Consider the following 13,535-nt stretch of genomic DNA (forward strand, 5'->3'; position numbering starts at 1 on the left):
CCCAATCCCAAAGCGAAATTATAACAAAAATTCCCAATTTCAAAAAAAAATAATATTTTTTTTTAGAAAGAAGTGTCTTATGACTTATGATTATTAGATTATTAATGTCCAGTTGATGTGTATCATACCAACAAGCACTGCTGTGGTTGAGCGAGGATTCAGCACCATGAACCTGCTGTGCTCCCCATTACGCAGCACATTCACACAAACCAAACTTACTCATCTGATGCTTACCTGCATTGAAGGTCTAGATCTGAATGACAAAACATTGGAGGAGCTGTGTGATGCTTTCAAAAACAGAAAGCAGAGAAAAAATATGCTGTAACTTGTGTGACTAACCAGTGTTTGTTTTTGTAAAAAATATCTGCTATAAGTTTTTGACTGTACAGTTCTTATCTCAGAGTGTAACTGTAACTGAAAAACAAAATTGCAGTACTTGAATAAACGTTTATCATGCCTAATATTGCATGTGTTTATATAAAGAAGACAAAATAACAAATAAAAACAAATTCATTTGCTAAACCACTGACTTATTTAAGCATGATAAATTCACAATGTTTTCCCAAAATGAGCCGTTTCATCGAAGCAAAAATTCCCAAAATGGACAATTTTGTCGATAAAAAATTCCCAATTTGGTCAGACTCCTTTTCCCAAAATAGGCAGAAAAACCCCTGGTACATGTATTGCTGTATGCCAATGAAAAAGTAGATTTAAATGTAAATGAAAACACAAATTATGTGTATCAATATGAGTAAAAGAAGAATAATACAGTAAATAACTGAAAACAAGATGTATACAATATATTAAAGAGGCCGTCCAACAGATTTAGGCATGTAGTGAAGCTTGTCATTAAATACTTAAAATGCTTTATATTGGTAAATTTAAACATTTGAACTAAAAATCTCCAGTTAAAAAAACAAGAATACAAATTTTAAAAAGTAAAAAATGTAACCATCAACAGGGCTCGAACCACTGACCCCTGGATTCCTGGAGTAAAAACCCTCCTGCCTAGTCCACTCGACCATCCACTCGCATGTTCAGATCGGATGTATTTTAGCTATACGATGCTGTCCTGTAATCTTGCGCAGTTAAGGGTCAATTGGATTAAAAACATGTTCTTTGATAAATTGACAACATAATTTCTAAATTTATTATGGAAATAATAAATTCATGTGCTTATTAACACAAAAATATCTGATTAATTCAGTGAAGTACTGTCCGATTTGATTTCAAAACAAACATGACTCACCTCATTTTCAAACTATCACAGTGTCCGGTAATCTTGCGCACTTTCTGTAATGACCTCGTTTAGGCAAAATTGTAGACATATGGTGTCCAATAATTGACCATAAACATTTCAGAAAAATATTTTTAAAATCAGTTTGTTAAACCATTGAAATTAAATGTGGATTTCTAGTGCAGTTTTTGTTCACTACAAATCAACAAATAATATAGTCACTAGTAATAGTGTACACGTAATAAAAAAGTACCGGTATGCGTGAAAAAATGTTTATGATAACGGGTTTGATTTTACCTCGATCATGCTTCCATAGTTTACAGAAAATATCAAAACTAGGCCATTGCGCATGCGGAGATCATACCAAATTGGTTTGACAGAATGGCGGGAAATAATGACTACGGGAAATAATTGACTATGTCGATCTAATGCGATATATTTTCATGGCCAAAAATACCATAACTGATCGGATATTGTGCAATGGAATGCTAAATTACACGTTGGATTTATGACTTCTTAATTTAAAGTATGAAAACGCAAAAGACTGCAGGGAATTTGTGATTCATTTCGAATTTTTCGTAAGTGGCCCTTAGTGGGCCAGTGTTTACGATGTATAGATCGGGAGGACGCAACCGGTGTTTAAAGGTAATGATCGAATTTTATTTTGCATGGAATACGTACCTTTTAAATCCGTTAACTATTAAAAATGTGAAATTCCATCTTTCATCACTAAAGAAAACCATTTGTCGTCTGCGAGATTCGCAAATGCGAAGTGCGCAAGATTACCGGACTCGCAAGATTACCGGACTTAACATAAGCAATCCTCGTAGTTTCCCAAAATATCGTTTCGCGTCGATACGACGCTTTATCTGTTGGACGGCCCCTTTAAATGGGGCATATCAAAGGTTTTTAATTTTCATGGACAAAAACTGTGCATTTTTTTTACCTTGAGTTCATTTTAAGGATGTTTTGTTGTTCTTTCGTTCTAACATTGTTTACATTCTTTTTTATCCGAATATCCGAAATATATTGCACTTATTTCGCAACCGGTGTTTCATTAAAAAAAATATTTGCGTGAAACTAAACTGCCGCGTACGTCCTTTACTAATAATTTTAAATTTTTGAGCTATATAATCATTACTTACTCTTTGATATGCAGTTTCAGAATATTGGAAGTGCTCATGAGTCTAACATGTAAACCACTTCGCCATCCGTGCAAATGTAGAGAGTAAAGTATCTTATACTTTATAGAAGCAATCCTCGTTATGTCACAAAATATAACGATAACGACCGAACTCTCGTAATTATTCAATCGTTTCGCGTTTGTAATGCTTCATAATTTTCAGCTTTTTAAATCGTCAAAAGATGCGTATAAATTGCTATTTAGAGCTTGGCAGATATTCAGTCTAGCTGTTTCCTTGCAAATTTCATAACTACAACGAAATTTTGCAAATATGAAGCAATTGTTTTCAATTTTGTCAAATAACCAAAACGTGAAAAGGTCCTTTTAAGGGGCCTTTTCACAGATTTTGGCATGTTTTGAAGTTTGTCATTAAATGCTTTATATTGATAAATGTTAATATTGGATATAAAAAGCCCCAGTAAAAAATCAAGAATAAAATTTAAAAAAAGGAAAAAGGTAACCCTTAGCAGAGCTCGAACCACTGACCCCTGGAGTCCTGGAGTAAAAAGTCTCCCTCTTAGATGACTCGACCATCCTTCCGGATACAATGACAGGTGTAGTTTATACTTCATGTAACCAATCCTCGTAGTTTCACAAAATATAACGACAACAACAGAACTCTCCAAATTATTAATTTCGTTTCGCGTTGCAACGCTTTATAATTTTCTGGTTTTTAAATCGTTAATGATGCATATAATGGCTATTTTAGAGCATGGTAAATGTTCAGTATTACTGTTTCCTCACAAATATCATAACTAAACGAAAATTTGCGAATCTGAAACAACCTTTTTTCAATTTTATCAATTTACCCAAACGTGAAAAGGCCCCTTTAAGGCTCGCTTGAGTAATTGGGACTTCTGCGTTGTCAGTAAGAAACACACGATTAGCATTTGAATAACAATGAACTGTCACTAACTGTTCAATAAATAGTTTTTTCCACAGCACTTACAATCGTTTACCACGGAAAATGCTTCAAATGCTTCTCCCTGCACAAATTGCGTCCACTTGATCATGCCTTGTAATAATATCAACATGCTATATATAATATGCCCAATGCAGTGGATTGTTTGGTATGTATTAAGTGGTAAGTGTTAGTTTTTCTGAAAAATGCACGACAGGCAGGCCGAGTATTTTGCAATTTAAGACTGGTTCTCCTTAAACCCACTGAACTCGTTTACACTGTGCTTTATACTTTATTGTGTGTAAGTATTTTATCCAGAATCCTCACTGCTGGTCCATCCGAAAACAACAGATGTCTGCGTGTGTTTGCACGCTTAGCGTTGCGTAGTTTTAATACTGTCGACACGGTCGTTAATTGGCCATGATAGAGGGTGTGCGAAACTCACATGAAAGCAATGGTGAAATGAAGAGATTCTCAAATTGGTTATCGAAATATTGTGTTTAATCATACAATTTAAATGTGTTCGTCGAATACATGTATTAAAGTAAAAATAGAGATTAGTTTGAAACAACAACGATAAACAAACCAAATTATAAAAATATATATCACACAGCATATTGAGTCCATGAGATACATCTAGTTACTCGACCGCGTCATCTGAATGCTTGACTTGATTAACGCTTACAGAGCTGATCTGATTGGGCGGCTTGATGCGATTATACACCAGTAACAGGATCGTGTCTACCACACTCAGGAATGCCATGCACAGAAACACCAAACCCGTTCATGAAAGTCATGGTCAGCGAGTAAACGCCATTGAAAGCGATAGAGCCCACGAGGCTGCTTATTACTTCAAACACGGCCACCCCCGCGAACATTGCCCCCTGCTTGTCCGCTGGAGTAATATTGGACATCATGCCGCGGATCATCGGTACCATCAGAAACGAGAATATACCGGAAATGGGGACGAAGTAGATCACCAGCGTGCTCTCCGCCAGACCCTCGATGATGTAAGAAATAGTTAGCGACACAGTGCTGATGATTGCGATGACTGGGTTGCTTAGACAGACCTGCAGCAGTCGCAGAGAGCCCAGACCTACGATGCTTTGCGCGGCACTACAGGCTGTCATAAACAACCCGATCTTTGAGGGTCCCCAGCAGAACGGCTGCCCCAGAAAGTACAACGTTTCTATGTCGGATCTGTTTAATGAGGTCAATGTAGCAAACGAGAATGACAGCGTTAGGAGTATGTACCTCGCTCTCTGTCCTTTCATCTCTTTGCTGACGTAGAAAGATGTTACTCGTTTAATATTCATGATAATTGACTGAGCTTTTTGACGACGATGTTTAGCAAGACTCTCGGGCAATAAAAATGCAATCAGCAAACCAGCGAAGCACATACCGACGCATATGAAAGACGTTTTGGAAAGCCTAGTCCCAATGTTTCCACAAAATACCCGGATAAGTAAGGTGATACTATAGATGAACTAACGAGCACGCACTCGATTACTACAATCCCAATAATTCTGTGGTCATCCGTGTATGTTCATATCTGCAACAAACGCGAAAGTGGCCGAAAGTAGTCCGTAACCTCCACCAGTAAATCCATAAACTATGTTCGACATCACCACCCACACCGGCGACCAGTCAAAGATTACGGTAAGTGAAAACAGACCTACTCTGAAAAAACGTGGCAAATGATGTCAGTACAATTAGAAACCTTCTTCCAACGAGTCAGTGTAAGCTGTGAGAACGATATTCATGAACACTTGCGGCACACACTCAGCCAGGTTGTAAAACATAATCCAGTTTGCGGACTGTTGCTGCATCTTCTTGTATTGCTGGTATTCCGGAGACGTTTTACTGCTGTTGTCGCATGGGTCAAAGTGGGCGTCCACGGAGCTGTTGGGGAAGTATTTCACTTTCATTTTTGTCTGCGTCCACTCGTCTAGCACGACATAGTATATATTGAAACCGACGAACAAAATAAACAGTGATGGTAGAATCAGGAGACAGCGCCATTTCGGGTTATTGTTCTGGACTTCAACCTCCACTAACTTGTCTTGTCAGACATATTCCTTAGAGCTGGCATATTGTCACAACGAGCTGAATTAAACTGTATGCATGGATTTTACCATTAAAATTACACATTATATATATATGAAAGGTAACAATAATAATAAATACGTATTCCATATAGAACGACTACCGAGTACATGTATGCAAGATAACGCATGAAATGTGACAGTGCATGTGATGATAGTATCAATGTGAACACGTGCGGGTCACGCCAGCATCGAGTTGCATAAACGGGTATACTTCATCATCCTGAATCGAACCATACGCGTTTTTAAATGCCCGCGCTCGAAACAGAGACAAGCTTCCGAAATCATATTGAGCTAGTAATAAAAATTATGCTTAAGTAGGCAGCTCACATAAGTCTTTCCTGTTGCTGTTTTTTTTTTTTTTTGGAATTAACGAAATAAGCAACAAATAGTTCACTCCAACTTATACAATTTCAGCCGCCAGTATAAATACTTATTAGTATTCAGGTTAAAAACTAACCAGTTTGCAGCGCAGTTTTATCAAATCCAATTTCAATCAGAATACCATTTGACTAAACGTATCTTAGCTGAACATTTGCAGAGCCATTACGACTGTATTGTATCATAGTCACAGTGTGATGTAACTCACGATAGATCATCAGAGCTTAATAAATGCTTATTTCCGAAGAGCCCCTTTGATATGCTTACAAATCTCAAGGCAATCCTGTTAAAGCCACACCTTATTGTCATTGTAAATTTAAGTATAGATAAGAAAAATATTTTATCTATGCCAATTAAAATATATCTGGTGGTTACAAGGTAGAAATCCGTTGTTTTTTGCGCTTTAAAACTTAAAAATAATCGCGTTTGTCGAAATGACGTATTCGTCTTAGAAATCCTACTTTCGGTTTTAAAGCGGTAACGTTTGAAAATAATAAATTACTTGCTAACTCGGCCATAGATTTAATTTTTACCTATGCCAAATAGAATATATTTTGTGGTACAATGTAGAAATCCGTTTTTTTTGCGCTTTAAAACTTAAAAATAATCGCGTTTGTCGGAATAGAATGGACGTATACGTCTAGAAATCCTACTTTCGGTTTTTAAAAGCGGTACCGTTTGAAAATACTAAATTACTTGCTAACTAGGCTATAGATTTCATTTTATCTATGCCAATTAGAATATACCTAGTGGTAACAAGGTAGAAATCCGTCTTTTTTGCGCTTTAAAACTTAAAACTAATCGCGTTTGTCGAAATGAATGGACGTATACGTCTATAAATCCTACTTTCGGTTTTAAAAGCGGTACCGTTTTGAAAATAATAAATTACTTGCTAACTAGGCTATAGATTTAATGACAATTTTGCACACTTCTCAAATTGCATTATATGTATTTATTAACATGTATTTCATTTCAAAGTCAGAGGCAAGGTGTGTGGCTTTAAAGAAAGACATTGGTGGGAAACGATCGAATAACCTTCTTTAAACAAAAATACTAGCTGAAACAATTAAACGCATATAACAAGAACATTTCGAACTAGAATAGTCGATCCTCTTATTTTCAAAAAAAAAAAAAAATTAAGTGATGTTTCCGTTGCAAGTTTGACGTCAATCATTTTTTAATAGCAAGCTACGTTTAAAGACATTGTCCATGTTATCGTCCGTAATAAATCTACAATTTTCTTAAGTCCAAACACAATAAAATCCATTCTTTGCCGTAAGTGCGGCTTTTACCTGTATGTCTGATGCATCGTTATTTTGGTAACTGATGGGGCCTTCATATCTGTTCAGTTTACAAATCCAGTCAAAATTTCTCCGGCAATTGAGTTTTGGCCTTTGGATGTATATGTAAATAGGCCATTTAGTATTTCTGATAATGAAATACACTCGTTTTCAAAAGATCTATACGATCCTGCTTTTATACGACCATCTATTTGAAAACTTTTTTTCAAGTCCCATTACATACGAATCAACATTGAATCAGACGTCGCCTGTTCAGTATCAGGCGTGGTAGTCAGTATGTTATGGATATAAGGAAGGATGAGATAAGTCGTGACATTGGCAAAATTATGATACCCACGCATTGGCATTTGCAGATATGCGCGGGGATGAGAAAATGTGGCAACAACGATAATATAATATCACATTCATTAATTACACGACTTAATATCCGTTGTTGCATGACCCGGGTCAGAGATCAGTGCGTCCCTTACGGCATCACCAGGCTTCAGATCACTCCCGTAAAAAATCGATTTTGAAGAGGTTCACAGAAAGCAACCACTTTTAGATGGAAATTACACGTGCATGTCCCGGAAACCGTATTCGGCCCTGCATAGCATCAGTACGACCATGATACCAGATAAAGTCGGTAAACAGAAGCAAGGCAGTTTTGCGTCAGCATATCAGTAGGCGAAACATGTTTCGAACACTGCGTGAACACCGTCATTCGATAACTTTGCAAACAAGCATGTAGACATCTAACCGTCTAACCGACATGTAGACATTTGCATCGGTTAGGCGGACATGACCACGGATGCCTCGAGCCATGTGATTGACCGGACAATCCGAACAGGCACCTCTTCATTCGGCTGACAGAATTCGACGAGAATAAAAAAAGCAAAAGGAAAAGACAAACTTTGAATATACAACTTTACATGTTGTATCAATGATTGAAAAAAATGAAAATGGTTTTAGTTTTAATTTTAGATATGCATTAATTAACGCAAGATCATTTCATGTACAACTATTTTAAACTGTTTACACGTATGATGTACACACAGTTCATAATTTTATAAACGAAAGTAGTCGGTCCTGAAATGGATCCGTTTGCTCAGTTCAATTTCTCACTGTAGCGCCGTTAAATGTCGCATCGCCTTTATGTGTCGCAGGCTACGAGATTTGTCGCAACGCTGACGATAAATGTCGCAAAGAACGATAAATGTCGCAAATCCTACTGACGATAAATGTCGCAATTTTAACGATAAATGTCGCAAATATTTCAACTGACGATATATGTCGCAACATTAACGATAAATGTCGCACACCTGTGTATGTCATGTAAAAAATGTAAAGTTGAAGTAATATGACTAACACTTTCAGGTTAGATCTAGATTACCCGACGAGGTTCATTTTGCCGACTTTCACCAGTTTTAGTTAGTATTGCCCGAATTGATCAGTTGTGGTCAGTATTATCAATAATTGTCAGCTGCGGTGAAGATCGACCGACGCGGTCATATTTATTCATTTCAGACCAAAAAACGTTAAGTTGTATTCGAAAATGACAAAAATCGTTGTTTTGACTTGATCGGAAAACGGAAAAGCGAGGTGCCCGTAAGTTTTTGTGTTAGGTTTAAGGCAGTTTAGACAAGTTTGGTTTAAAGTCAGTCGTCTTACAGGAACCGTCTGGGTAAAACAAATGTGAATTCCTCGGTATTTCTGCTGGATACTGACAGCTTTGCTAACTTTGCATCAGCGATAGAAGGCAAATATTCTTGGATAGAATCATCGATCCAGGATCGCACCGGGACCAGATTTATAAAAAGCTTTGCAAAGTCATATACATAAAGTAAACGTGATTTGCATGAGCCTTGTTGTTGAATTTTTACTTTTTTTTCAATGTTAACGAAGATATTTTAATTTTGAAAGACGATAACAAAAATGAAAAACAATGACGCTAAAAATTACGTTTTGTTATCCGATGCGAACATTTAATTTCTTCAAAACGTAGGACACGGGTGCAATATATTGTGGGTGTTCATTTTCTTGTATCTTTAAGACGTTGTCAATAGTCTTTAAACGAAATATTTAAATTGGTACATAAATCCCGTCTATTTACTTAATGGTTTAATTGTCATTATAAAATGCATTTAACATGAAAAGTATATGTTTCAGCAAAAACGTATGATTGTCGCAACTAGTATTATCCTTTATACATCGAGACCAGGACCGATTTCATTATTTATTTCCTATATGGATTCAACATACTGTAATAAAGTTTATATGCGAAAATGAGAAATCTTCAATGCAAAAAGGATCGTCTTTGCATCGCCTTCCTATTCCACGGTGAAATATCACTTATATATGGCGAAATATATTTTAATTACTGAATGCATATATTGCAATTATTCAATTTTGTAGCGGAAATGTTGCGACATCCATGTCAAATAAAAAGACGTCGACGTCGCCAATAAACGTATCGCGAGCGTTAAAAGGCGACTACTCTAAATGAATTTGTCGGTGCAGAAGTATTATGCTGCCACCGGACTCAAATACTTTAGAGTTTTTCAATGGCTATCTTAATGAAGCGCACGTTCCATCGCAATTCGTTATCACGCGCTCTGTATTAAATAAGCCAATGGAAACAATCGGTAGTATTCAACCCGGAGACAGATTTTGACTTCTGCTCCGACACAAACAGTAGAGTATTCGCCCCTAAACTCAGTGCGCGTGGCTCGCGATACCTTTATTTAAACAATACTGTAAAATGTTGAGATAACGGGGTACGAAGGTCAGCCCAAAGCATCTAGAGTGTTTGAATAATTATCAAAGTACTTGACAAATTTACATGACACTGTGTCCACCCATCGTATTACCAAATGCTAATTACATGTGTTACCGCATGGGGAAAATATGTTTCGTTTGCTCTGGAATAAGGGAACGCACAATTAAGGTCTCATATGATCGGACGGTGCAGGTCAGGGGAAATGACGTCGTAACCATAACGATTTAATTGGAATAATATCATGCAGTGTACCTGTATGTCAAGCTTGGTGAACAGTGCTTTTGATTAAGGTCTTATAATAGAGATTGGATTTCCCTAATTTTGCGATTTTTCGAAAAATGGTATTCTTACAATATTACAACAGTTTAACGTTGATATTACTTTTCAGTAAAAGCAATAAAATAGAACCGTTAACAGAGTATTAGTTTATTGTTGTTCACTAACATAATATTAATGCTGTATTAAAGGTTGATATATTTGCTGTTGTTGATTGTGATGGCGCTAGCAAAGGGCTGGAAGACGTGCGTGCTAATGTCCGATACAGAGTATAGGGTAATGTTCGAAGTGGTATCGGGCGGGGCGTGTCATGTACCGGTTGCAGAAAAGACACCCTTAGAACGATCTACACTGCGAAGATTTCAAAGATACAAGGGGTTTTATTCGATTGAAAATAATCGACTGTACTAAAGGGAAAAGAGCCTTTGTGTGAATCAAAAGGCAGCAAAGTTATAACTCATAATTACCATAAAAGTAAAGGCATTGTTGTGAGAAGGTTATATCATCTGTTAAACGAAGATATACTGAAGGTTCAGAGGCAAAGATAAAGCAAGTTATTACTAAACTGCCACATTATCAGAAGAGCAATGCAACGTCTTCGAACAAAGCACCTGTAATGCATGTGTGCAGCAGTTCTGTGCACGATATACTTAAAATCTATCTCATCAATATGCAGACACATGCAGTTATATACAATAAAAAAACATTTAAATTCATTTTAAGCGTAATGGATATATTAAGTCGGTTTGTGTGGTTACGAGCCATACCTAGCAAATCAGCTGATGTAATCACTTAACATTTGAGTCGCATATTTGCAGAAATTGATAAAACCAAAATAATTCAGCATGAAAGAGGACGTGAACTCGATGGGGAAGTAAAACGGTTGTTGAAAGTTCTCAATATAAAGATTCGCAAAATTCGCTCTTATCACCCTCAAAGTCAGGGGAAACTTGAAATGATGCATAAAACATTGAAGCAAAAGATTGCATACGATTTGACGCATGCTGATAGCTTTGGTTTAAACTGGGCAAAACAGTTACCAGAGTATCAACGTATATAAAACAATGACCAAAAACAATGTCGAGCATGGATCCGAAGTCACCGCATGAACTTTACTATGGAAGGGATCCTTTATAATAAAATTCAAAGCAAAATCGCAAACTGCTAATAACGAAACTAAGGGATGCCGCAAAAGTCGCAACACTAAAGTGTAATAGCCGAAATAACAGATGTCACAAGATGGCAAACAAAACACCGATTTATAATATTGGAGACTGTTACGCTATAAGAAAAAAAGATTTATTGAATAGGAGAATATGGGCAGTGATACAGAAGCGATCTTTGAAAACAAACATGTACAAATAAATATCGCGTCCCCGAATCTGCTCGAGCAGGACAATCCGCCCGTTCGGAAGATAAATGGTGTCACGTAAACAACCTCACACAATATTCGTGTACATCAACTGGTGCAGGCAACAAGAAACGGTTACATCGAAAACAGTATTGCATACCTACAACAAAATCGTCTCAGCTTGATAACTTGACGGCAATCACCTAAACCAATATGGAATACACAGGTCGGAAGAAACGCTTAGACAAGACGTAGTAACCTTTTTGAGGCCAGCACCCGTACTTGGTAATAGGATTTGTGGAGCAAACTGGTGGAACTCAATACTTGAGCAACCATGAAAATATTGTTGCGGATGTCTACAGAATATGAATACGGTGACCAAATAACATTGCAAGCGATGTCGCAGCTGTATAATATATGCACATTTTGATAGTGTCGTCTAGGAATAGTGCCACTATATTGATAATTCCGGATGGGAGTATATGTCTGACAAGCCGTTACCCTCGAATAATACTTGGACATAATACTGAACGCTGGTGGTGATGACCTGGACGCTGACGTTGATGACCTGAGTGCTGGCGGTGATGACCTGAGCGCTGGCGGTTATGACCTGAATGCTGGCGGTGGTGACCTTAGCGCTGGCGGTGATGACCTGAACGCTGACGGTGATGACCTGAACACTGGCGGTGATGACCTGAACGCTGGCGCTGATGCCTGAAGGCTGACGGTGATTGCATCAACGCGGACGGTGATGACCTGAAAGCTAGCGGTGATGACCTGAACGCTGGTGGTGATGACCTGAGCGCTGGTGGTTATGACCTGTGCTCTGACGGTTATGAACTGAGCGGTGGCGGGGTGATGACCTGAACTCAAACAGGTGTGGAAAGAATGCGCGCGTATACATATTTAAAATATGAATGGGTGATTCATGATTATGCGGTAATCCAATTCTTTTATTGCATATTAAACATAGTATTTGTGCGCTTTAGCTATTGATAAATTATCATCAATATATTATATTGATACATACATATTAAAATCTGGCTAAACACCTCGTTCAGATATTGGTGGGATTCAGATTACATTTACGAAACAAAAGCATCCGCAACATAAGTCACCACAATTCTTATTGATTTCATTGGTTTAAATATGTTAATGTCGTTCACAAACAAAACGAACAACAACACCGTATTTTCGCTTTAACATTTTCAACAACAAAAAACTCCCTGTTGACACGCTTGATATATTAACGCTTTAAAAACAACTGTACAAACAGATGTTATTCAAATTCCTTAACAATTTTCCCCAACGCCTATATCCTGTATCAAAAAAACAAGCAGCCAAACAAATTATACCCTGTAATGAAATCCTAACATCGAATTTAAATTCAACTGAATGATTCAATTTCTGGCGTTTTTAATATTTATTTAATTTTTCAGTAAGAATAGGTAAAACAATCTTCTTATATGCTTGCAAACAATTTGATGATAATGCACTTGTATACATGTCAGCTTAACGTCTGTATAGATGTCGAGCTAAAATTAATGCCTATTTATATCACACAAACATATGAAGTCAAAACCTGTGCATATGATTGCATAATTGTAGGAATCAAGTGAAACATCATATCAATGAAATCATGTTGGTTTTTAATCAATCGGTACATAGTCATTTAAGAACATGGCGGTGGCCTTAGCTCCAAATAACAGAAAGGTATCGGTTTCTATATGTAACAATGATTTTTGCATTCGCTTGTTCTTCTATAGGTTGGGTTGTTGGTGGCTTAATAATAAAACGTGTGATGCGCACATTCCCCGTACGTTTCAGTTGAGTCGTTAACATGAACACAACTATTAAGCACATATTGATGTAAAAGCGTCATTACCCAACATCAAAATAATTACAACTCCTATCCGAGAATGTCATGTATGTCATACTCGTAGTGCTTACATTAATAAATGTAAGGCAACAAGCACTATACGTCAGAGAACGTTCAACTGGTTTATATCTAGTGTAATTATTGTTGTTGTTAATGTTGTTAA

At 37.0% G+C, this 13,535-nt stretch overlaps 1 protein-coding gene across 1 annotated transcript; it reads right to left on the reverse strand.

The window, feature by feature from the left end:
- Positions 1-3,804: 3,804 nt before the first annotated feature.
- On the reverse strand, positions 3,805-5,569 carry LOC127866219 (proton-coupled folate transporter-like). Its single transcript, XM_052406648.1, has one exon. The coding sequence runs from the start codon at positions 4,719-4,721 to the stop codon at positions 4,038-4,040; it is 684 nt and encodes a 227-aa protein (XP_052262608.1). The 5' UTR covers positions 4,722-5,569; the 3' UTR covers positions 3,805-4,037.
- Positions 5,570-13,535: the final 7,966 nt, after the last annotated feature.

Source organism: Dreissena polymorpha, chromosome 2 (genome assembly GCF_020536995.1).
Source record: "Dreissena polymorpha isolate Duluth1 chromosome 2, UMN_Dpol_1.0, whole genome shotgun sequence".
In the NCBI taxonomy this organism is placed as follows: Eukaryota; Metazoa; Mollusca; class Bivalvia; order Myida; family Dreissenidae; genus Dreissena; species Dreissena polymorpha.